Here is a 25,678-nt window from a genome sequence, read left to right as displayed (position 1 = left end):
CCGCCCGCTCGGGTGGTCCGGGCCATCGCCTGGAGGCCGGCGAAGCCTACGGAGATCTTCTGCTGCAGACGCTGGGCGGGCGGCAACACCGCGTCCATGGCCCTCGCGGCGACTCCGTCTTCCCTGGCCGTCAGGGCCTTGAGCCCGGCCGCGGCCCCCACCTCGTACAAGGTCTTTTGCAAGGGGCTCTCCCGCACGCTGCTCGCCTTTTTCGAGCTGGCCTGGCAGCTGCGCATGAACTTCCCGTACATCTACGTCGCGGGCTCAGTGATCCTCAACATCCGCTTACAGGTACACATTTAGAGCTGGACTAACGGCGGGCCTCCCGTACCATCACAATGGCGGACTCCCATGGGGCCCCGCGGCGTAGTGGAGCTAGGGGCGAGGAGCCCCACGGTCTCGCGAGAAAGTTCGGGCGTCCTCCGCCGCTGGGCGCTTCGCTCCTGCGGGAGATTCCCGGATAGTGCCAGAGAGCCGGAGGAGGCCGGAAGTGGAAGTACGCAATTCCGGAACACAGACGTCAGTTAAGACCCAGGGAAGTAACGTAGAAGCTACGCATCTTTCAACACCGGTCTGATTGCAGGATGCGTTGTAGAAAACGAGAAAACTACATTTCCAGAAAAAAAAAAAAAATTCAGTAAACTTGACTATCGGATTGGGTTGTAAGCAAGATCTGAGTATGTTAAAAGCAGAAGGTATTAAGGATATGATGTGAAAAGAATGTATTTTTTCATCCCTCAAAGGAAACAGTGACAATCAGAAACTTTTGAGAAGAAAAAGAGAAAAAAAAGGAAAATATCCTGCAAATGCCGAACATAAAATGCTGCAAGATTTTGAGCCAGCGTTGCGGGTGTAAGAAAATGAACTGTATTTCAGTGTCCCTGTTAGCACCAGGTGGATCAAGACTTTGGAGCAAAAAAGGGAACGCCAGCCCTATCACAAAATGTGGCTATTCCGTGAATAACGTTTAAGTAATCATAATAATGTGAATACTGTTTATGGTTTTCCTCTTTTAAGGTGATACTGAATTATGGTTACAAAATAAAATGCATATGTTACCAGCCTCCATGTAAAAATACAATTGATCAGTGGGAATGTTGAAGGGAAGGCGAATGAAATGCTTGTAGTGTTCTTGTAACCTAGCAAATAGAGGAATATGGACTTGTTGAGAGGGAAAAAGACATTACTTGCAAGGTAGCCATAAAGCGTCTGATAATAGTAATGAAACTATTAAAGAGTCAAGGGTGATAGAACAGTATGACATCCATAGAGTTCAGGTGGCATTTCTCAAAAAGAAAAACTGGTAGAGTATGTGATGTATTTAAATAAAGATTAGAGGGTTTTTTTGATTTGGGTTTTTTGTTTTTGTTTTTTTGTTTTCCTGAAAACACAGGGATGAATTAGTGATTTAGAAGTTTTTTTCCATATTAAGGAACCAACAGATGGTGTAATGATTAGTCGCTGGACTCCCATGTGATTGACCACAGTTTGAGTCCCAGACTGACTAGGGCTTAAACTCATGCCAGGCTGGGTGCTTGTGTGCCCAAGATCCCTAGAGGAGAATGGAGGAGAAGGGACTGTGGTGTGGCCAACCCCCCTGGGGGGTGATTTCTTGCTTTCTCTATCTCTTGTCTTTCCAGGGAGCGTACATGTCCTATAGGAAAAACCTCTCTTTTAAAAAAAATAAGAAAACAAAAACAGGTAATTACAAAACCCAGGGAAAAAAAGTTAATAAGGACTCTGCATACCTCTACTGTGAATACTACTCTTGTAAAGTCAGTGAGTGGTAGTTATGTAAATACTGATCTGATGTGAAATGATTAGATAACATTGAAAGGATGAAGGAGGAAAGTTGTGTGTGTGATACTAGAGATGCAATATCTAATATATGTGGAAAAGTCAATAAAAAGTACCATAATCGTTTTTTAGAGAAAAAAAAGGCAGTAGCTGGGAGTTAAAAGTGACCTCTGAAAAAAGGAAATCAGGGATGTGTAGAGAAAAGTCAAAGATTTGACATTTTTCACTATCAGTGTTAACAGTATTATCTGATTATTTTTAAATTATATACATGGTTCTTTTTGATTAAAAACTAATTTGCATCTATTTCATTTTTAAAAATTTCTCAGGTGATTCAAATGCACACCACTGATTAAGAGCCACCGGAGTTGAATGGGATTGAGTGTTTATATCAGTCAGACCTACATGAAAATACAGACTGGTTTTGTGGCCTTATATGATCTCATTAATCGTTCAAAATCTATTTCCTCAACTATTGAGGATAAATATAGCCCCCTTGAAAGGTGAGTCTGCTAATAATTAGAAATAAGCGTACACTCATGCACATATGCACAATAAACAGTATTTGTAATTATAGAATAAATTATAATTTATTCACAGTAAATTTATTCACATGTATGTATCTTAAGTTTTACTTAAGAAAACCTACGTTTCCAGCAGAGCTTTTCTGTCCTAAAGGAGACAAATAAGGTACTGACTCTGTGAGGTATAAAAAAGCTTCTTGAATAATCCTTGTTGAGACATTTGAGCAAAAAGGGGGCCATCATTGCAGAAAGATTTGAACTAGTTGCAATATTTTATATTCTACTCATTGTGTCCAACAGATAATACTGTATGATGTTTATAAGCATCCTACCCCCCTTATCACTATATCTGGCTTTGGGTCATTGTTCTTCCTACACTATTACATATCACCCTAATTCTGATGAGCACAGCTTCGTCTTCTGTCATCTCTACCCTTTTTTCTTCCTAGATAATTCTACCTGTGTGTGTGTGTTTTATATATTTTCTTTTATACATTCAGTCACATACATCACTTAGCTTTTACCTGTGTTTTAAGGCTAAGCTTAGATGGCACTTCCATTATATTTTTCCCAGAGTCCACTGACCACATAAATTGGAGCTTTTTCTTTTCTTTTATCTGAAGGCTTTGTTAGTATCAACTTATATCATTGTCATATATTATCTCATTTTGCCCTACATGTACATTATTATCTGTTTTTGTTTTGGTTTTATATATCCAAGAAGACAGATTTTCCAAATCATTTCAATGAAATGGTAATACAAAGGGACTTGGAATGATGGGGCATTATTATTCCTGAGAGGCACTAATGTCCCAGTTCGTAACATTAGTGTGTCTGCCATTCACCTGGAAATGGTGACAGTGGATGCTCCATTCAAGTGGCTACACAAACATGCTTCCTTCAGTGTTTTTCTTTGATCACAGTCATTTACACTGAAGAAACTAACACTTTAGCAGGTTCGGTGTTTATCATATCCTCCAACTAGATGGAAAGCTCTGTGAGGGAAGATAACTAGTTTTATACCATGTAGTGTCAGCAGATATTGGAGAAACTAAATTAATTTTCATGATTTATCATTTATTCTTCCCAATTGCTCTTTAGCCTTGTTGTGTTTTTTTCCCCCCCACATGATGCAATCCAATGAAATTTCCCAAGAGGGAAAACAAGATTTTTGCCCTGACTAAACCAATTATTCTACACTTGCTCTTACCCAAAAGATCAAGGAGTTATACCGCTTTCTCTAATTCACAAGTAGTTTTATTCCTCTTGGCACAGAAGCAGCTAAAATCCACCAAGTCAAAGATTTTATTTCCATTGTTCTATTCCCAATCCTAGAGCATTGCCTAAAGCAAAGTAAACAATATTGCAGAATGAATAAATAAATGCCAATTTTGTTGTTTTTTTCTGTGTGTAGTCAGTGGTCAATAATGGAAACAAAGATAATATTTGCTGCTGTTACAAAGGTTAGATATGCTGAATTGTCTATAAACTGAGCTTATTCAGATAATATTCAAGTTAATATTATGAATATTAACTTGTGCAAAGATTCCTCAACATAAAGAAGCAGAGAGGTTGTGTGATCATTACCAATGAGAAAAACACTTGCTTATGAAATGTAATTGATTAAAAAATATAGTTTGAGAATGGTAACTCTGTGTTGCAGTTTATTTTAACTATAAAAGGAAGAAGTGAGGGGAGGGCAGGTGGCGTGGTGTTTAAAGTGCTGGACTCCCATGTGGCTGACCAGTTTGAGTCCCAGACCTGGTGGCTTGCTTTCTCACACACTCTCTGTCTCTCTCTGGTCAAATTGAAGAATAACAATACTAAAATAAAATAATTATTTAAAAAAATAGTGAACACAGTGCCATATATAACTTTATGGGTGGGTCTCTCTTTTTTTTAATTCACAGTAAAAATGTGTGTTACTTTGACCAAAAGTACGTATTATCACCATCAGCATCATTTTCTTACTGAGTTTAAACTAAATGTTAAACTTAACAGGAACTGTGAAAAACTCTTTTTATATATGATCTCCATAATTCTTTTTTTTGGAGAGGTTTTCGCTATAGGGCGCATGCGCTCGCCAGACAGACAGAGACATAGAGACAGAAAGCGAGAAATCACCCCCCAGGGGGGATGGTCGCGCCGCAATCCCTTCTCCATTCTCCTCTTGGGGCCTTGGGCACACATGCGCACGCGCCCAGCGTGAGTTCTAAGCCACCGGGTCCGGGACACGAACCGCGGTCGACTATGTGGGAGTCCAGCGACATAGCCATTATGCTAACTACTGGTTCCCCTTAATTTTTTTAAAAGAATTTTTTGAAATTTATTTATGATGGAGAGGACCTGCACATGCATATGAGAGGGGTGGGGAAGCATGCTTAACAGTGTCCCATCATGCTGTGGTTTCATTCCCTCAGCCCTCATCAGGATCTTTGGCACAGGACGGCTCAGCATGGTTCAGGCTGACTGGGCCAGGGATCCAAAGCCACAGTTGGCCATGCAGCTTCCAGCAGTTGAGTTCACTATGCTACCTACTGCACATTTTTCAGATAAGGAAACAAAAGAAGTTGAGTAACTTTTCACAGTCATGGTAACCAGCCAAGCCATAATTAAATCTCCAGTTATCCCTTGTATAGGTAATTACAAATACTTCTGTTTTCAAATCTCTATAAACAGTTTCACTTGAGTAGTAACTATTTTTGGTTGGTTGGTTCTTTCATAAATATGAGAGCCTTCTGCCAGCCTAGTGGTGCAATTAGTAGCAAACTGAACTGCAATGCCAGAAGCTACGTGGCCTTCTATGGATTCAGTTTCCTTGGTTAGCCTGAAGACCTACCAGGTGCTTACACACATGTCCACAGTCCTGACAAACTGAAGGGCTGGTGAAAAGCAATTGTGGCATTAGAACCTGTCAAGGAGCTTTCTCTCTCATATACATGCTCTCTCTATTGTGAATATATAGTAAACTTTAAAACATATATTTTGAGAGTCTTTTGTACTACAGTATAAATATTCAACAGGATTTGATAGGAAAACTGAAATGTTACACTCTGCGCTGCCTAAAATCTAGTGGTCTATTTCATTTGGGAAGGAGAAGTATAAAGGAGAGAATAAAAAACAGTTACCCTGGAGTGGAAGGGAAGCACTTTCCTCCCCTCTGTGGGATAGAAATTAGACAATTTGAAATTTTAAAGTCATGTTTACTGCTGCTCTGAGGAACCGTAAGTAAATTTTCTGTTACAAAATCTTGCAGTTTGATTATAATGGTGGACTTTTCTGGTGGATCATTAGCATTTAAGAGATAAGAAAGTAAGATCCTTAAACAGAGGTATTAAGGGCTAGAAATTAAAGTTGAAAAATAGACAAAAGGCAGGGGAAAGGAAAACTTAATGCCAGAAATGTTGAACCTGGTTGCCTGAATACTCAACTTGGGAAGTCCCAAGCAAATGAACCAAGAAAAGAGCCCATGCAAGAACTATTAGAATTCCTAACAGTTGAGTTGAACTAAATTGCCTCAGCCTGTTAACTTGGATTATCAAAAGTGTTGAGAAATTTTCTTGCAGGTTTAATGAGAATAATCATATTATAGTCCAAATGTTTGTGTTCTCCCAAAATCCATATGTTGGAATTTTAACACCCAGGCTAGCCACATAACCTAGTAATTAAGGAAACTGGATCCCTCATAGCTAACTAGAGTTCGAATCTTTGCCCCAGCAGCTTGAAAATAACACTGAGTACATGTGTGTGCACATGGAAAATTCCAACAGGATGTAGCAATGAAGAAAGAACCATACCCCAGTGCAAGATGCTCTCTCTGGTGGGTACATGCATCCTCTGGTAGTTAAAAAAAGAAAGAAAGAAATCCTGGCCCCCAAGATGATAATATTAGGAGAGAAGGGCCTTTGGGAGGCATTTAGGTCACGAGGATGGAGCCCTCATGTATCAGATTAATGGTCTTATAAAGAAAACCCAGAGAGAGTTCCCTTGTCCTTTCTGCCATGTGAGGTTACACTGAGAAGACAGTCATCTATGAACAAGGAAGCATACACTGTATTTGCTGCTGCTTGATCTTGGACTTTCCAGCCTCCAGAACTGTGAGAAATAAATTCCTGTTTTATTCTCCACCCAATTAATGACTTGTTGTTATAGCAGCCTGAATGAATTAGGACAACTTGATATTTTATTGCCCCCCAGGGACAGATTACAAATGTTTTCAAAGATGAAATGAACTTCTCTCTCCCCTCACTCCCCACAAATATAATTTCTACAGTGCTCTTTGGACAATGAAAAGCCACAGCATAGGGACCAGCAGATGGCATAATGGTTATGTCGCTGGACTCCCACATAGTCGATCACGGTTCGAGTCCTGGACCCAGTAGCTTAAAACTCACGCTGGGGATATGTGTGTGCGTGCCTAAAATTCCAGGAGAAGGGATCGCAGCGTGGCCATCCCCCTGGACTTTGATTTCTTGCTTTCTGTTTTTCTGGCAAGGGCACGCACCCTATAGCAAAGATCTCTAAAAACAAAAGCCAAAGGACATTCCCAATGCCTACTACAAATGAAAACCAGAAACTATGGCTTTCCTAGTAGCTTAATTACAGGGCATCTGAAGATAATCCTGCCAGTTTCTATCCTGACTAGGCATCTGCAGTTAACATTAGAAAATCTTGACCCTCCTTATGGGTTTCAACACCAAGTGTATGGATTTACTCACAGGAAATGGAGAGCATCCTTGAACAATGAGAAGTGCTGATCTTCATATCTTAATGAGAGAAGTCAGACATACCTTTTCATAACCAAAATGAGGAAAAGTAAATCCTCATACAACCAAATGATGAACTACTATAGTTGGTCTTAATTCTAATTATTGGCACAGAAATAAACCTTGTCCCACAGATAAAAATGATGTTCAAAGTGAAAAAAAGCACTTTTTCAAGAGGCCATTTTAGCTTTTCATTTATAAACAGAAAACTTTGAAAGTATCACACCAGAGTCGAAGATTAGTGTAATTAACATAAGCTTTAAAACTCAGAGGCTTGGGCTAGCCTCATAGCAATATGGTTAAGGTAGGCAGATCCCATATAGCCTACCATGACTCAAACCCAGCCCCAGTAGCTTGAAAAACAAGCTATATCATGAGTGTATATGTGTGCATGTCCAAAACCTCAAGGAGATAGAGAAATGGTGAAGAAGGGATTGTGACCGCACCCCATGGGAGGTACTTTCTCCCTCCCTCCATCCCCACTCTGCCTCTTCTTTTTCTCTAGTGAGTGCATATACTCTCTGACGATTAAAAAAAAAAATAGAGACCAGTTTATAGCTATATGAGAGGGAGAAAAGCATTTCTAGAACTACTTCTTTAAACACAGGACTAAGGAATAGCGCAGCGCACCAATGCACAAATTAAGATAGTGCCTTTATCCTCTGAAGTTTCGCTTATTTTAGTGTCCCCCAAAATTGCTAAATGTGAAAAAGTCTGTCACCTGACATTTCTTCTAAAATAACACACTCCGCCCATGAAAACAAATTGTCTAGTTTCTGAATTGATCAAACCAACCACCTGATCAATATTTTAAATGAAGATTTATGCTTGGCAATCCAGCTTACAGTATTGGTTACTATAGATAGTATTAATGAGTGTTACAGGTTTCTGACCCCTCATGTACCTTTATCAAGGAAGTTACTAGCTCAAAGGACATGAGGTTACTAAAGAGCAGCAAGTCATCTGAACCATCAAAGATCCAAGAGACCATCGCATGCTCTGAAATGTGTGTTAACCCTTATGTATTTTCACTAGAACTTTTTTTTCAATAGAGTTCAAGACAACCTAGCTGAACCACTAAAATAGTTGAAGTCACTTAAATTCTAGCCTGAAGTCAGATATAAGTTTTCTTTAATATTTGAAACAGGTTATTTGCAAACCAGTTGGGCAGCATGCTCTGAATGCTGTTGCTTAGTAGACTAAGAGCCACAGGAGAGACCCTGGTTTTATCCCTGGTCTACACTAAATGCCCAACACAGTGGCTCACACCCATTGTCTCAGCTACTGAGGAGGCTGAGGCAAGAGTGTCATAGTGAGATCTTGTCAAAAAAAGAAGGAAGAAGAAAGAAAAGGAAGAAAGGAAGAAAAAAAATAAAGAACAGTTTATTTGCGACTCTTCTGTAAATCAGTGGTATAGCCAAACTGGAAAAAAATGAACAACTCATGACATTGAGACGAATCAAAGTTTATTTTAAGGGAAGTGATTGACGAGTAAGCAATGATGATAATTTTATTTTCCCAATTATTGGGTCAGAAAAAGATATGCTTCTCTCCAGATTGGATGAGACTACCTACGGATGTGATAGTAGTAGTTTTCTTGGATCATGTCTTGGGTCTTCTACTCTACCTGTTTGTTGTTAAGGAAAGTGGTGATACAGAGCTCAATCCAAAAATGCCATTTTAATAGAGAAAATATAATACATTAGCAGCCACCACCCCAGCCTGTGCCTCATGCTTCATCTTTTAATAGTCATCTTCTTTGCTTCAATTATTAGAAATAGGTCCCTGTTCCTTATAGCTCTATCTCTCCATGAGAAGTGAAGATTTGATCCTAATGAGGCATTTACTGCTAAGTCCCACTCACAATAAGCAAAGATTGTGCATAGCTGTTTATTTTTATCTTAGTCACTAAATAAAAGCTTAGTAATATGAAAATGTAAATTTAAAAATTAAAACTATTCTTAGCATATCCTAATAAATGTTAAGTAATCTTTAACTTTTTTACTTAAAGGGGTATGTTCTAAACCCAATTACCCTCACTATCTGAACCTAAATAGAGATAGTATGATTTTAATTTTACCTTTCCTAAAACAAGATAACCCCAATGTGATCATTAGAAAATTTCTTGTACAATTTCTAACGTAATAAATAGTTTTGAAATCTAAATGTCTATATAGTTCTGGATAGACATGTGTCATAATCATTATCATCAACTTCATAATATATCAACCACCACAATGTGTATTTCCCTCAAGTTGAGAGCACACATTACAAAGCTCTTAATGGTTCTTATAACCTTCCCAGCATCTACTAATGACCTGCTGTTCCACCAAAATTAACTTACAACATATTTCGAACATTTATTTTTAGTTTCTTCTTATTTTATTGACTTCTATCATTGAAAAATATGTCAATCAACCCGAACAAAGTTTTTTTTCATTACTGATAGTTTCAACTTTCATCCCTAAAAATTACTATATTATGTGCTAGTATATTCAAAATGGTAATATCATTAGCAAGCACAATTTTATCAAATGCTGGTCTTAAGATTAAACACATTTTTAGCTTCTTTGTTTAATTCAAGTTATATTATTATAAAAGTCAACCCAGTACCATACACATACACAAACATGTCTAAGATTTATGTAAATATGTGATAATCACTTATAAAATTTTCTCTCAGTTCTTATTGGGTATGTTCTAAACCCAATTACCCTCACTATCTGAACCTAAATAGAGATAGTATGATTTTAATTTTACCTTTCCTAAAACAAGATAACCCCAATGTGATCATTAGAAAATTTCTTGTACAATTTCTAACGTAATAAATAGTTTTGAAATCTAAATGTCTATATAGTTCTGGATAGACATGTGTCATAATCATTATCATCAACTTCATAATATATCAACCACCACAATGTGTATTTCCCTCAAGTTAGAGCACACATTACAAAGCTCTTAATGGTTCTTATAACCTTCCCAGCATCTACTAATGACCTGCTGTTCCACCAAAATTAACTTACAACATATTTCGAACATTTATTTTTAGTTTCTTCTTATTTTATTGACTTCTATCATTGAAAAATATGTCAATCAACCCGAACAAAGTTTTTTTTCATTACTGATAGTTTCAACTTTCATCCCTAAAAATTACTATATTATGTGCTAGTATATTCAAAATGGTAATATCATTAGCAAGCACAATTTTATCAAATGCTGGTCTTAAGATTAAACACATTTTTAGCTTCTTTGTTTAATTCAAGTTATATTATTATAAAAGTCAACCCAGTACCATACACATACACAAACATGTCTAAGATTTATGTAAATATGTGATAATCACTTATAAAATTTTCTCTCAGTTCTTATTTCTGGTGAATTGGCTCTGTTACTTTTCTCTGATTGGGGATACTAGTATTCATGGTGTGACAAAAATAAATACTTATGCACATGTATGCACACATACATAAACAAAATTTAGTGTTAATAGGTGATTTGACCTTTATAAACAAAAATGTAAGTAGTATTATGCACTCTGGAATAATTATTCAGTTTCTTTTTATGAATTCAATTGATTTTTCTCTTATCTTCAAAAGTAGGTAGCTTGGATTCCTAATGATAGAATGTTCATTTGTTTAATGGGCATGAAAATACAGTTTAAAAAGAATTAAGTTCTAGGGCTCTCCAGCACAGTAGAATGATTATTTAATAATAATTTATTCTGTATTTTAAAACAGAAGATTTTGAAAGTCCCCAACACAAAGAAATAATAATGTTTAAAGTGATGGATATATTAATTACCTTAATTTGTTTCTTACACATTGTATACATGGATCAAAATATCATGTTATACCCTATAAATATGTATAATTGTGATTTAAAATAAAACAAAGAAAAAAGTTGTATCTATTTTTGTAAGATTATGTCCTTTGAACATTTTTAGTCCTTGATTTATTTTTCACTATTATAAAAATATTCTACCTACTCCAGTTAAAGACTTTTCACATCTAAATACTCATTTTTTTTCCTTACATGTGACATAAGTACATACAAAATTAACACATGTTGCATTATATATTTTATATTCATATATTTACATTGTCACAATTTTTTTATTATTAGCAAGTGTTATAACAATGCCTACTTTTAAAAAGATTCAATTTTGTGTCTTTGTGAGTAAATTCTTAGTTTAAAAGCCATTCTAGAGAACTGCTATGGTATGCAATGGTAGCTTAAAAAAAAATCCAGTGAGAAAAATAGAGGTGGAAATGAATCTTCTATGTCTCCTCCTTAATTTCCATGGAATATTCATAATTCTGGAAAAGTCTATGAAGCTAAAGGTTTTTCTCTTTTCAAGTGGCACTTAAGATGCCACAGTAGTCTCAAGGCAGTCTGTTTCAACTTGTGGTTTCCCAAAATTAGGGTATATGAGTGAGCTGAAGGAAAGACAATTGATGTTGATGCGACAAAAAAATCGACCTGATACCTCCATTGTATCTGGTAAACCCAACCTATTAGTAGGATAGAGGAAAAGTGAACCATGTAGAGAAAGAGGAAAGACACCACCAACTTCATGACCCTTTTATGGGCCTCTGTGCTGAGGTCCCTTGAGCCCATGAAATTCAGCTGCAGATTCCTGATATGTCTCATCATGGAGAGAAATAAAAGGAGCAGTGAGATCAGGGACAGAAGGAAGGGGACTAAGCAGATGAAACTGTAAACAATTGTGTTGTAAAGATTGATTCTACTTACATCTGAAGACCAAGTTGAGTTTCCTTTATATCTTTCATAGACCTTAATCCAGAAGCCATTAAGAGTGTCCACTAATGCCAAGTTGACAAACAGTAAGAACAGAGAACCTAGTATGAGCCCAAGCAGCACTCTGCTAATTCTCCATCTCAGCCAGATAAAGCAGGGGTGGGAGAAATTGGCTATTTTAAAAAAGTAGAAAACACTCAGACAGGTGGCAAACCAGGTAGCTAGGTGATCAGTCAACATCCAAAAACAGCTAATAAATTTTGCAAGTATCTCAATAGTATATAGTTGTGGCCAAAGCATAATTACAAATAAATCAAATACTATAATCCAAAGTTGGCTGATTCTGAAGATAGCCAGGCTACTGAGAATGCCATCCAATGAAGAGATCTTTTGATTCTTCACCCAGTCAATGCAGTTAACTAGTAAAATGAATCCATTTCCCAATATTCCCATTATTAATCCACCTATGGTTGCTATCAAAATGGTCTTTTCAATGCCAGATGGCATTTCTGTAGAAAGAAATCCAGAAAGCTAATACTGTGTTTCAGTGACACTTTTGCTGTCAAGATGTTGTAGAATAGTATCCACTTTGATGTTTTTCCTTATATTTAAAAATGCTCAAAGTAATTCAATGTTTTGTCCTTTGATACCATTTCACTTATCTTCACAAAGGATCTTCTCTTTTTTATATTACTCACACATGTAGACCTGAAATGTGCACAAGATGATCCAGTCTCACAGATGTTAATGAAAAAACTAACTTTCAGTCAGTTTACTGATTATAAAATTAAATAGAAAAAAAGCTCACCCATTACCATCACTGATAGGAATTTTCCACTTGTGAGAACACCTGGAAGGGTGAAATCAGGCACACAAACATGCAAATATGAGAGGCGGTTTTCTTTACACAGATTTGTACTTTCTCAACTGAAACATTACAATTCAGAATCAACTATTTTAATTTTAATAGAATTTTCTAAAAACTCTTTATAACATACACATTATTCATAGATTCCATTAAATAAAACCCAACAAATTTTAAATTCTATTACAGAGGAAATAAATATAATAAACAGTATTAAGGAATTCACAGAGCAGTGGAATAAGCAGCACTAAATTAGCTATTACTATTGAATGTGACAAAAGTTTTGTCAAAATACAATTATGGGCCAGCCCTGCAGCCTGCAGGTTAAGGGAGCCACATTCTATAGGATCCATTGTGGTTTATCTCAGCCCTAGAAGTCTGATAAACATTCTAGAAACGTGTGTGTCCTACACCCCAAAGGGGGGAGAAAGAGAGGAGAAGGGATTTTGGTATCGTCATGTCCCATTGGAAGATGTTTCTGCCTTTCTTTCTTTCTCTGTCTTTGTTTCTGTCTCTGTCTCTCTAGAGAATGTGCATGCCTCCTAGCAATTAGAGAGAGAGAGAATGCAATTACAACACAGAGGAGGGTTCTATAAAATTGGTGTTCAATAGTTGATGCTAGTTTCAAGAGAATAGTGACAACTGGTTTGGGTCTTGAAACTTTTAAGACTTCTTGAATACACAGATAAAAGGGGAATGATTTTATAGAATGACATCATATATGCAAAAGTATCAAAATCGCATCTCTATCTGAGCTACTTTGCTGAATTTTTGAACTTGTTTTCAAATAATTACTAGCTGTTTGATTTTTGAATAAGCTATTATCTACTGGAAGTGGGAAAAGGTAATATAAAAAGATATTAAATCTTCTATATTCATTCACTTTGTATTAAATGATGGGATCTTACAATTTTTATAGTGGTAGTATATACTTGCCACACTTTTTCAATCCACTCATGTGTTCTTGGACATTTAGGTTGGTTCTATGTCTTAGCAATTGTGAATAGTGTTGCAATAAACATGTATGTGCAAGTATCTTTCTGACTGAGTGTCCTCCTATCCTTTGGTTAGAAATCCCAGAATGGAATTGCTGGATCATATAGTAGTTCTATTTGTAAGTCGTTGAGAAAACTCCATACTGTTCTCCATAGTTGCTGTACTAAATTGCATACCCACCAACCGTGTTGGAGGGTTCCCCTTTGTAGGTGACAGGGAGCACATGGGAGTGAAAGAGAGAGAGAAATATCGTTATTGGATGGTAGGAGTCAAATAGCATTGTGTAAAACATTCATGGGCTGGGAGTGGGGGGAGTTCAGGCCTCTAAAGTTAGAGACCCACCCTGAGAAGCAGAATGAAGTCACAAACTCCACACCAGAAAGGCGTGTGAGTGAGCAGCTGCCAGAGCACAATTCTGCTGGGAATGGGTTAGGTGTTTTTGTTTGTTTTAAGGGGTTTTGTTTGTTTGTTTTGTTTTGTTTGTTTGTTTTGCCATAGGACACATGAGCTTGCCTGAGAAAGACAATGAGAAAGAAAGTGAGAACTCAGCACCCCCCCACACACACACAGACCCTCTAGGAGGATGGGCCACCCTACAATCCCTTCTCCTCCGTTCTCCTGGGTTTTGGGAGGACAATGTGCACATGGTTCCCAGTGTGATTTTCAAGCCACCTGCTGGCCCCAAGGTTAAATTTTATTTTATCACAAGGTCTATCATGGATATTTAAGAGGGAAGATCTGTCATTATAGCTAACCTCTTTGAATTCACAGACTTTTACATGTACTTGTGTACTTCTTGTCAGATAAGGAATTTTTAAGTTTATTTATTTAATTCCATTTGTTAGTATTATTTTTAAGTTTGACCAGAAAGAAACAGAGAGAGAGAAAGGGAAAGTAAGAAAACAAGCCGCCAGATCTGGGACTCAAATTCCGGTAGGCTATGTGGGAATCACCACGCCACCTGTCAACCTCCAGATAAGGAATTTAATTACTCAATAATCACATGCCCAGTATGGACTTCAAAGGTATGAGTATCTGCATAGGGATGATTTTGTTCATATCAGTTCATTGCCCAGTGGGAAGTAGGATGCTGACCAAACAGCCTGGTGAATTCCTGTGTGCATATGTGGAACAGCAGGAGGGAAGATAATAACCTTTCTTTGAAGAAAGCTTAGGAAATAGAAAAAGATAAGATAAATTTCATCTTCCCAGTGCCGAAAGGAGTACAGGAGGGAGAAAAGAGTCCTTAGAGAGAGTCTAGCTGTATCCCCTGATAAGCTGTGATTGGTGATGCAAGACGCCCTTCTGCCATTATCTCAGGGCTTTCCACTCTTCTCTATCTAAGACAGTATGTATATTTTACCTTTTATCTCAAGTTTATCACTCATTTCTTCAGAGAGAGAGAGACACACACACGGGGGTTGAGGGGGGGAGGCTTACTGCCTGTAAGGCCCCCATGCCTTGATCCACCCACAGCCTCAGCAAGCCTGGATCACAGGCACACATACACACATACATACTTCTGTGGTCCAGGACTCGAACCGCAGTCGATCACATGGGAGTCCAGCGACATAGCCATTACGCCAACTGCTGGTCCCTGGTTCCATGTCTTAACAATTGTGAATAGTGCTGCAATAAACATGGCAGGCACGGCTCAGTATGCAAAGCAGAAACTTCCTATGTGAGTCCAGCTTCACCACTCTCTAGCCCCAGTATTTTTGGCAGGATCTCAAACATGATAATTTTCCTGCCCCAGCCTTCAGTTATCTAGGACTCCAGATGCAGACCACCCTGCTTGACTTTTTAAGTTGGACCGGGAGACAAACCCAGGCCTCTCATGCAACCCCAGCCATTGCACAGTGGCTGGGCCCCTCCTGGTTCTTTCCGAATCACAACTTAGAACCCTCGTATCTTGAATTTAGCAACAACTCCTTTGATACATCACTAAGTTAAAAAAACTGACCTTTGTGTTTTTTCAGTTGAAAAAATAGTTCCCTGGCTGAAATTTAACCCAAGAAGCAATCAGAAGGACCAGGGCCACAGCTTGAAGAGAAAGAGGTTTCATCTTTGCCACATAGAGTATGTATGCCCAGCTAAACTCCTGCTATCCTTGAATATTCCTTTCATGTTTTGTTGTAGATTTTTGTTTGACTTAGTATTCCCCTTTCATTTCCAAAACTGAAGGCTGCAGTTTTTTTCCTCAAAATCCTTAAAGAGAAAGATCCCCACTGGCTCTCCCTCATGATAAACCTAAGACGAGTCCAGCTTATGAGGCACCTTGGCACCAGTCCCCACACAGGCAAGCATTGGAGTCCTGTCTGAAAATAAGAATGACTGGGCATTTCCTTAGTTTTCTGAGACTGCATTTATATTGATTTTTAAAAAGTTTTTTAACTGACCGAGGGCACGTGTGCTTTCTGAAGGGAGACTGGGAGACAGAAAGAGAAAGCACTCTCTATGGGGCATATTAAAGCCTCCAGATCTTCTCCATTTCTTCATCCTGCTGGGATTTGGGGCATGCATATGTGCCCAGCGTGCTTTTCAAGTCATCAGGTCTGGCATTTGAACCACAATCACAGTCTTGTACAATTTCTAACATAATAAATACAGTTTGGAAATCTAAATGTCTATGTAGTTCTGGATATACATGTGTCATCATCATTATCATCAACTTCATAATATATCAAGCACCACAATGCGTATTTCCCTCAAGTGAGAGCACACATTATAAAATTCTTACGGTTCTTATAACCTTCCCAGCATCTACTAATGACCTCTGTTCCACAGGGAATCCAATTCCCTTAACCATTAGGCTACAAGGCCTGCCGTATATTGATTTAAGCTGGGCAAACATACTCTATGTACTTTTCTTACTAAGAAAAGTTTGAAAATTATGAAATGAGATTTAGTGTACTAGTAGGCAAAAGAGATCACTTATCTATGTTTCTTAAATTCATTAAACTTTTCAGATGAATTTGTCCTTGTAAAATATGGTCTTAGGGTCCTGAATAGTTTGTGGGTTACACCATACCATTCAGTGTCTGGAATGAGAGAATTGGGAGTGGCTGTGCAGTAATCCAAACACCCCTTAAAGCATGACCCTGGCTCAGAGAAAATGGGGTCAAGTCAAGATTTTTGATTTAAGGAACCACCTTCTAAGGAGATGGTAGATAAACCATCTGAAACATTGAGGAAATTTGTATACCTCTTTCATAGAGATCAGTATAGGGGTGCTGTCTAATATATACTTTCAGAAGAGTTCAAGAAAGTATGTACGGTGTATCCGACTTAGGTCTCATATCTTCAAAATTAAACCAAGAAATCAGAGATAAGTCAATGTCAGCAGTTGAAAGAAGTTATTGGTTTCATTCCTATAAATCGCCTGTCTGTATAAATTGAAATAAACATTTCTTAAAATGAACATTTACTTGGTGAGTGAGAAGCGGGTAGTCCACAAGGATCAGTGATATTCTCCCTTTCCCCACACTCTGGTCCCAGGGTAGGGTATAATTATGTCCGTCTTTCTTCTCTAGTCATCATGGACCTAGCAATGCATGTGTGCTTGGATGCTCTGAGACCCCCATGATAGCTTTGTGAAGGGAAAAATGGAGATGCATTGTGTGAACTCTCTAGCCATTCAAATATCCAGAATCCCAGCCTGGAATTTTTTTACTAGTCACAACTTTTCTTCTCTTATCAAGAATAGGGTCCTATTTCTTACAGTTTTATCCCCTAAGGTTGCTGCCCAAGAGTGGACTTCACTCATAAATACATACTTATTCTATGGTCCATTTACAAGAAGCAAGAATTCCTCATATGGTGGCTCAATTGCTTTATCTTAGACATCAATGAAAAATTTAAGGCTGGCCCTAGTGATTAAGGAATGGTGAATCCCCCTTGAACAACTGTGGTCAGAATCTCGACCTCAGAACTTGAAAAACATGCCCAAAATCTAGACAGGTTAGAGAGATGGAGAAGGGATTAGAAAGTTACCATACCCCATTGGTGAGTGCTTTCTCCCTCCCTCTCTTTCTCTGTCTGCCCAGCACACACATCATCTGGCAATTTTTAATTAATTAATTAATTATATTTATTTTTATCTTTGCCGTAGGGCATGTGGGTTCACTGGGAAAAGACCAATAGAGACAGAGAGAGAGGAAAAGTGAGAAATCACCTTTTGGGGTGGGGTAGGGGAGAGTGGCCATGCTACATTCCCTTCTCCTCTAGTCTCCTCTCGTGATTCTTGGTAGACACACACACACACACACACACACACACACACACCAAATATGTTTTGTTAAGCTGCTAGATACAGGACTTGAACCTCAGAGTTGGTCATGTGGGATCCAGTGCCTTAACCACCACTCCACTTGCTGGCCCATATTTTTTAAAAAGGTTTTTGCCTTAGAGCATGTGTGCTTGCTGGAGAGATAGACAGTGAGAGGGAAAGTGAGAAATCATCTCTCAGGGGAGATGGCCATGCCACAATCCCTTCTTCTCTATTCTCCTCCTAGAATTTTGGGCACACATATGCACCTGGCATGATTTTCAAGCCACTGGGTCAGGGACTCCAACTTCAGTCACTCATGTGGTAGTCCAGCAACATAACTGCTATGCCATCTGCTGACCCTCCTGCCCATTTTAAAAAAATTAAAATGAAGGAAAAGTTTAGTAACTCTAAAAACTAACAATGTTTTTGGTAATCATCTTGTAAAGAGTACGTTATCTTAAAGCCATTTACATGAAAAAATATCGTAAACTAAACAAGCTCAATACCTAGGTTAAAATATATCCAACTTTGTTTGCATGTAATCTTTTCTGAGGGCAAGTTAATTATAAGAATATTCATTTATGGGAACCAGCAGTTGGCATAATGGCTATGTCGCTGGACTCCCACGTAGTCAACCACGGTTCGTGTCCCGGACCCGGTGGCTTAAAACTCACGCCAGGCGCGTGTGCGTGCGTGCCCAAGATCCCGAGAGGAGAATGGAGGAGAAGGGATTGCGGCGTGACCATCCCCCCGGGGGGTGATTTCTCACTTTCTGTCTCTCTGTCTCTCTCTGTCTGTCTGGCGAGCGCACGCGCCCTACAGTGAAAATCTCTCAAAAAGAAAAAAAAAAGAATATTCATTTATAAACTACTGAGTTAGTGTCCAAAATAATACATGTACCTGGGATTCTGTAAAATGCAAATTGCTAAGTAAAATAGGCACTCTATTATGGCTAAAACCATTATTTACATCATTATGTTTGCTACATGGAAGAATCAAAATGCCCAGATGTGCTTGCAGTTTAGATTTACATATTTGACTCGGGAGAGGGAAGGAAACGTCAGTAATTCTAACATCCACGCTCCAGGGCACAGCCATAAAGTAGTACTCTTACCTCTGGCTCCATCATGATTAATTTTTCAAATCCATATTTATCATTTAATTGCAACTTATTTCCTTTAACACAGTTTAAAGAATACCTCGAAGATAAATTCTCAAAAAATTCTTTCACTATTAAAGAATTCCATTATAGGTACATGTATAGCGTCTGTATGATATTATAATCCATACCATAGTATTCAAAATTACCTCACTCTTACTTTCACTTACAATTTATAATCCTATTATATGTATTCATACTGAGCCTGCTCCGTAGCCCAGCCATCATGTGCTGCTCGAGAGAAGCTGGATCCCACTTGGCGACTGTGATGTGGCTCTCTGGCTGCTCGGCCTGAAACATGCCATGCTGGACACATGGGCAAGTGCTTAGGATCCAGTGGGCTGAAGGACTGGACATGCCCCTCTGTCTATCACTCATGCATGTGTACCCACGCTTAGGAATGGAGAATTAAATTAAACTTAGATGATCACATAGTCACAGCATTCCATATGCACTTCCAAAATTTACAATAAAGATGTGGTGTTCAGTTATAAATTGCTTTCTCTGCTTTCCTTATTGATAATGTTTCTGTTTGTTTCTCTAAGAACGCTAGTGATCAAACTGCAATAAAATGCATGCCAGTTGCACAAACATAATGTGTATTTATGATCTTTTTATTCTAGCAATATGATTCTAAATTAAGAGATAATAATTCTGTATATTTTTAGTTCTGTTACATAACATGGCAGAAACATTGCTGTTACATAACATGACAGAAACATTGGTTTTGCAACACGTTTTGTATATCCTTGAATTTTGCAAAATTAGTAAGTACCTAAAACCATCAAAAAATGTTTATGATTATGCCAGCAGTTTCCATGGAGATTAAGGTGCTGGATTCCCACATGGCTGTCTGCACTTCGAGTCCCAGACCTGATGGCTTACTTTCTCACGTTTCTTCTCTGTCTCTCTCCCTGTCACTCTGTTGAGTGCACATACCCTGTAGCAAATTAAAAAGTAATGATAATAAGTAAAAGTAAATAAATAATTTTTCAAAAACAAGTTTATGATTTGGTGCTTCAAATTATGATTAGCATTATGATCATATGTTTCCAGTTTCCACTTAAAGATAATTTATTTTGGGACCAGCAGTTAGTGTAATGGCTATGTCACTGCACTCCCATGTAGTCGACCACAGTTCAAGTCCCGGACCTCGTGGCTTGAACTCATGCCAGGTGCATGTGCGTGCGTGCCCAAGATCCTGAAAGGAGAATGGAGGAGAAGGGATTGCGGCGAGTTCATCCCCCCTGGGGGGTGATTTCTCACTTTCTGTCTCTCTGTCTTTCTCCGTCTTTCTGGCGAGTGCATGCTACATATAGCAAAAAAGCCTCTCAAAAAAAAAAGATAATTTATTTTGTGTACAAATATTATTCATATTCTCACATAACTCTCATTTTCCTGTTATCAACAAAACCTCAGTTAACAAAGATAGACTATTCTTTCATTTAAAAAATTAAGACTTTGAACTGTGATTTTTTTTCATACTGTGGTTTTAGTTTTTTAATTGAATTTTTTAGAAAACTTATATTCTATTTTCACCATTTTATAATTTATGTTGTTTTTTGCATAATTACAAGCTTTCCCCTCAGGAGTTGTAATCACAGATATTTTGCATATACAATGAGTGAATTTAGATTCTCTTTAAAATAATATTTGAGATTTTAAAATACTTCTTGCCAATACTCAAAAGAAACAAAAAGATTAATTATAAAATGGTATTTGCAGATTGTATATGAATTATAAGATCAAAAGCAGCTTAGTAAGGAAGGGAAATTTTCAGGTGTGTTGAACATGTAAAGAAATTGAGCAGGGAAAAAATAGGAATAATCATAAAAGACTCTTCACTAAGTTATTTGCTTAGAAAAGACTTCAGATACTCTGTATACAAAGTTAAAATATTTCAGGTGGTCCTTAAGATGATATAGTCCCATCAAGGCTGTCTCTTTCAGCTTGTGGTTTCCCAGAATCACAATCAGTGAGTGGCCCGAGGGAAAGACATTCAAAGCCAATGTGACAAACTTCATGTAGTTTTTGTTCCACCAAAACATAAAAATTATCCATTGTCCTGACTGTATGAATGCAAAGTGAACCATGAAGAGGAAGAAGAAAGACATGACCATTTTCATTGCCCACTTATGAGCCTCTGTGCGGGAGTCTCCATGGCCCGTGGAGTGGAGCTTCAGATTTCTAGTGTGTCTCACCAAGGACAGAAACAGAAGGAGCAAGGAGGCCAGAGACAGAACAACGGGGATACAATAAGGCATGTTGAGGAAGGTTAGGTCTTTCTTATAGAGAGTTTTAGTTTCATCTAAATAGAAAGTCAGATTACTTTCATCTGTTCTATAGATATTTATCCAGAGATCAAAATATCTTTCCAGTGTTAGTAAATCAAAAATAAGCAAGAAAAAAGAAAGTACAAGAAGAACTAGAATCACTTGGTTCATTCTCCATTTCAGCCAGAAGAAAAGTGGGTGGGAGAAATGGGCAATCTTAAGGAAATAGAATACACTTAGGCAGGTGGCAAACCAGGTAGTCAAGTGATTACTTAGTTTCCAAAGAGTAGTAATAGGTTTTACTAACTTGGAAGTGACATATAAATGTGGGGCTATTCCAACTATGCATGCGTCACACAGTAACACCAACAGCTGAAAGATTCTCGAGATAACCAGGCAGGTGAGGATGAAGTCAGCCAAGGATACCTTTTGGTACTTGACCCACTGGGAGCAGTTTACCACTCCAATGAACACATTCCCCAGCATTCCGATGATGAATTCTGCTATTGCCAGAACCAGAAAGAGTTTATCCAGTCCAGTGAGCATTTCCAGAGGATAAATATCCAAATGTCTATACTTCGACTCAGTGATCAATTTATAATCAAACAGTCAAAGAATAGTGTCCATTTCTGATGTTCATCTTCATTGCTATTATTGCAATTCCAGTCCTGATCAGAACCTCTGGCTGTTGGATAGAGTTCATTTGAGAAATTTTTTTTCTACTTTCATTAAATCCCAATCTTAAGCAAGAATAAGTTGCTGAGAATACAGTTTCTTATATCTTCACACAAAATTTTATGTGTTGAAAGTGCTACTAAATTCTAAGCAAAACAGTTTCTGTGTGCATTTATTATTGGCACAAACCTGTTTTCCACTTATGGTTATGATTAAAAGGTTTAAATCAATCATGTTAGCATGCAAATATGGGCCAGGTTCTTTTTCACAGATTTGTGCTTTCCTCCTCACTTGTAATAATACACCACTTAGATTCAAATCTCTCTGTTGTCTTTTATAGAACGCTATGAGAGATTTTTCTACAGAGCACAAGCACTCACCAGCTAGAAAAAGGGACAGAGAAACAGAAAGCAGGAAATTACCCCCCAGGGGGGATGGCCACGCTACAATCCCTCCTCCTAAATTCTACTCTTGGGATTTTGCAAACACATGCAAACACTCCAGGTATGATTTTATGCTTCTGCATCCAGGACTCAAACCCAGTCAACTATGTGGAAGTCCAACAATATAACCAGTATGCCATCTGCTGGTCCCCTAGAAATAATCTTAATAATGTAGCTAGTATTCAACTACTATATCCTATGCTATGTGCCTGAACTCTTACAAATGCAATACATGTTACTCCCAAAAAGAAACAAGAAATTTTAAAAATAGGAAAAATAGAAATTATATAAAACTGACAATAAAATGCAAAGCAAACAGACAAAAGGCAATTACGTTACATTGGCAGGGAGAAGAGGATCCGATCAGTGATGTTTAACTTGGATCTTGGAGGTGTTTAGTATTTAATGATAAAAGTAACAAGTCATATTTTGGATGAATGGAACAAATATTTTTTAAAACCATCAAAACCCAAACTACATTTCAAAATGTAAAGTTCTGAAACTGATCATTTACTGTAATGTCCATACAAGTGTTACTCAGGTACCTCAGAGTAACATTTTGACAATTAAACATTCTCAGTTTTGGTCTTTCTCTTTATATGTGTTCCATTTGTTTTCGCTAGAGATGTAATGCTGTTGATTTAGTCTTTACTAGTCAGGTAGAAAATTATTATAAAGGAAATAGATAAAGAGCAAACAAAAGTGTCTAGTCTAGTCTACAGGTATAGTGATTTTGGCAAAAGACAGTGCACCAGAAATGAACTCATATTTAGAGACTTTTGTGGTTTGGTTTCATGTGAGCAAATGAATATTCTATTAATAATAATTAAATGATGAGTGTTCAAGTGTTACCAGACAACATCCAAATAATTGAATTAAATATGGTTAAAAAAAAACTTCACTGTCAATATTACCATTATACTCCTGAATTAAATTCCACTAAGTAATTTTAATAGATATTTAAGAATGGTATTATATAATGATCTATTACAAACATAATATACAGACTGTTTCTTTTTTCTTTTCCAGTGGGTACACTTGCTTGCCAGAGAGAGACAGAGAAAGGGAGAGAAAGAAATCATCCCCAAGGGAACCTGACAATGCAGCCATTCCCTCCCTTCCATTCCTCCATCCTGGTGGGATTTGAGGCACATGTGTTCAAGTTGCCTGGAATGAGATTTGAATCAAATGACCAGCTGTGTGTGACTGGCTCCCTCAACCACTCTCCTATAGGACCAGTCTAGTAAATCGCATTTATGAACAAAAATATGTTTATTTAGGACAGGCGTATAAAATAACAAACCAAAAGAATGGCGGGAAGAGAGAGGAAACAAAAAAAGAGGAAAGGGTAAAATAAAATGAGAAAAATGGGTAGTTTTCAAAAAGAGAATGATAGCTGTGGCCAGATTCATGCCTAAAAAAGAAGAGAGATTCATGGCTTTGAGAAGTTTTAGCCAAAAGAATGCATAAGGCTGGGTGAAGTGAGTGAGATAAACAAAAAGGAGGAGGAGTAGCAATGACCTTGAGGTTTTCCCCTTTGTGCCTGGAGGCATGGAGTCCTCTGACCTGAAGGAATTAGTAGAGGAAAGCAGCTTTAGAAGCCACAGGGAGGAGGAAGAGGAAAAATTGAACAGATGTTGAGTTCAGGTTTAAGTATCCGGGAGTAGGTGTAAGTCATTCAAGTAGAAAGGAGTTAGGCACTTGGGTGTTTGTGACAGCAGCTTAAAAAGGAAATTGGACTACAAGTGGAGATTTGGCCATCATCAGCACATACTTGATTTCTTATAAGGTGATGAGCTCCCAGGGCCTTGAGGCACAGAGATCAGAGAAACCAAAGGAGAAAGTACAAAGTAGTCATCAGATGAAAGAGGGAAACTGAGAGGCCATGGTTTCAAAGCAAGCGAAGGCAAGGAGTGTTAGGTTTGCTAGAACTGTAATCAATATGTCATTAAATTAAGGGTAGATACTTACAAACGGAATAGAAGGCAAACTGCCATGGCCCATCACCATGGCTTAGTGCTTAAGGGAGCCAAATCCCGTATGGCCATCTGGATTTGAATCCAGGTCCTGGCAGCTTGAGAAACAAGGTGACTGTGTGTTGCCCAAAGTTACACAGGTTAGAGAAATTGCAGAGAAGGGATTGTAGCAATGACCATTGAGGGATGCCTTCTCCTTCTCACTCTCTGTCTCTCTGATTCTCTGTGGAGTGCACATTTCCTCTGACAATATTTTAAAGTAAAAAGGGTATATTTCTGTATGTTTTTAGTTCTGTTAAATAGCATGGTAGAAACATCATTTTTTTTCCTTTTTTTCTTTTTTTTTTTTTTGCCTTTCTAAAATCAAATATTGCAGGCCTTGGAATTTAGCAAAATTACTAAGTACCTAGAAACATCCTAAATGCCTATGACTTGGGATTTCAAATTAAGATAAGCATTACAGGGACCAGCAGATGGTATAATGAGTGTGTCTCTGGACTACCATATAGTAGATCATGGTTTGAGTCCCAGACCCAGCAGCTTAAAACTCACACTAGATGTGTGTGTGCATTTGCCCAAAATCCCAAGAGAAGAATGGAGGAGAAGGGATTTTGTGGCATGGCCACCTCCCCTAGGGGGTGATATTTTACTTTCTGTCTTCCTGATTACATCATTGAACTCCCACATAGTTAATCACAGTTCAAGTCCTGGACCCAGCAGCTTAAAAATCACATTGGGCGTGTGTGTGCTTGCCCAAAATCCCATGAGGAGAATGAAGGAGAAGGAACTGTAGCATGGCCATCCCCCCTGGGGAGGTGATTTCTCACTTTCTGTCTCTCTTTCATTCTCTGTCTCCCCAGCAAGCACACGACCCTACAGCAAAACATTTCTCTTAAAAAAAAAAAAAAAAAAGATTAGCATCACAAAATCCTATATTCCCAGTTTCTACAGAAAAATAATATATTTTGTGCTATAAATACTATTCATATTCTCACATAAGTATGTTATTCCCCTATTATCAAGAAGATCTCTCGTAATAAACATATACCTCTTTTTCATTTTTTAAAAACCCAAACTTCAAGCTGTGAGGTTGCTTTTCTTGCTATGACTTTAATTTTTAAAATAAATTTTCTAGATACTTTATATATAGTCTACCTACTCAAATTTATATTGTTT

The 25,678-nt window shown here is 37.8% G+C and overlaps 1 protein-coding gene and 1 pseudogene across 1 annotated transcript; one reads left to right on the top strand and one right to left on the bottom strand.

Annotated features, from left to right (window-relative positions):
* Positions 1-6: 6 nt before the first annotated feature.
* Positions 7-1,064, top strand: SMIM10L1 (small integral membrane protein 10 like 1). Its single transcript, XM_006164805.2, has one exon. It carries the CDS (start codon positions 97-99, stop codon positions 301-303), a length of 207 nt encoding a protein of 68 aa, XP_006164867.1. The 5' UTR covers positions 7-96; the 3' UTR covers positions 304-1,064.
* Positions 1,065-21,046: 19,982 nt separating this feature from the next.
* On the bottom strand, positions 21,047-21,954 carry LOC102470967 (taste receptor type 2 member 42-like; annotated as a pseudogene).
* Between the last annotated feature and the right edge of the window lie 3,724 nt (positions 21,955-25,678).

Source organism: Tupaia chinensis, unplaced genomic scaffold (genome assembly GCF_000334495.1).
Source record: "Tupaia chinensis unplaced genomic scaffold, TupChi_1.0 Scaffold143728_1, whole genome shotgun sequence".
Taxonomy (NCBI): domain Eukaryota; kingdom Metazoa; phylum Chordata; class Mammalia; order Scandentia; family Tupaiidae; genus Tupaia; species Tupaia belangeri.
Note: the sequence above shows the minus strand (reverse complement) of the source record. Positions and strands in the feature narration are given on the sequence as shown.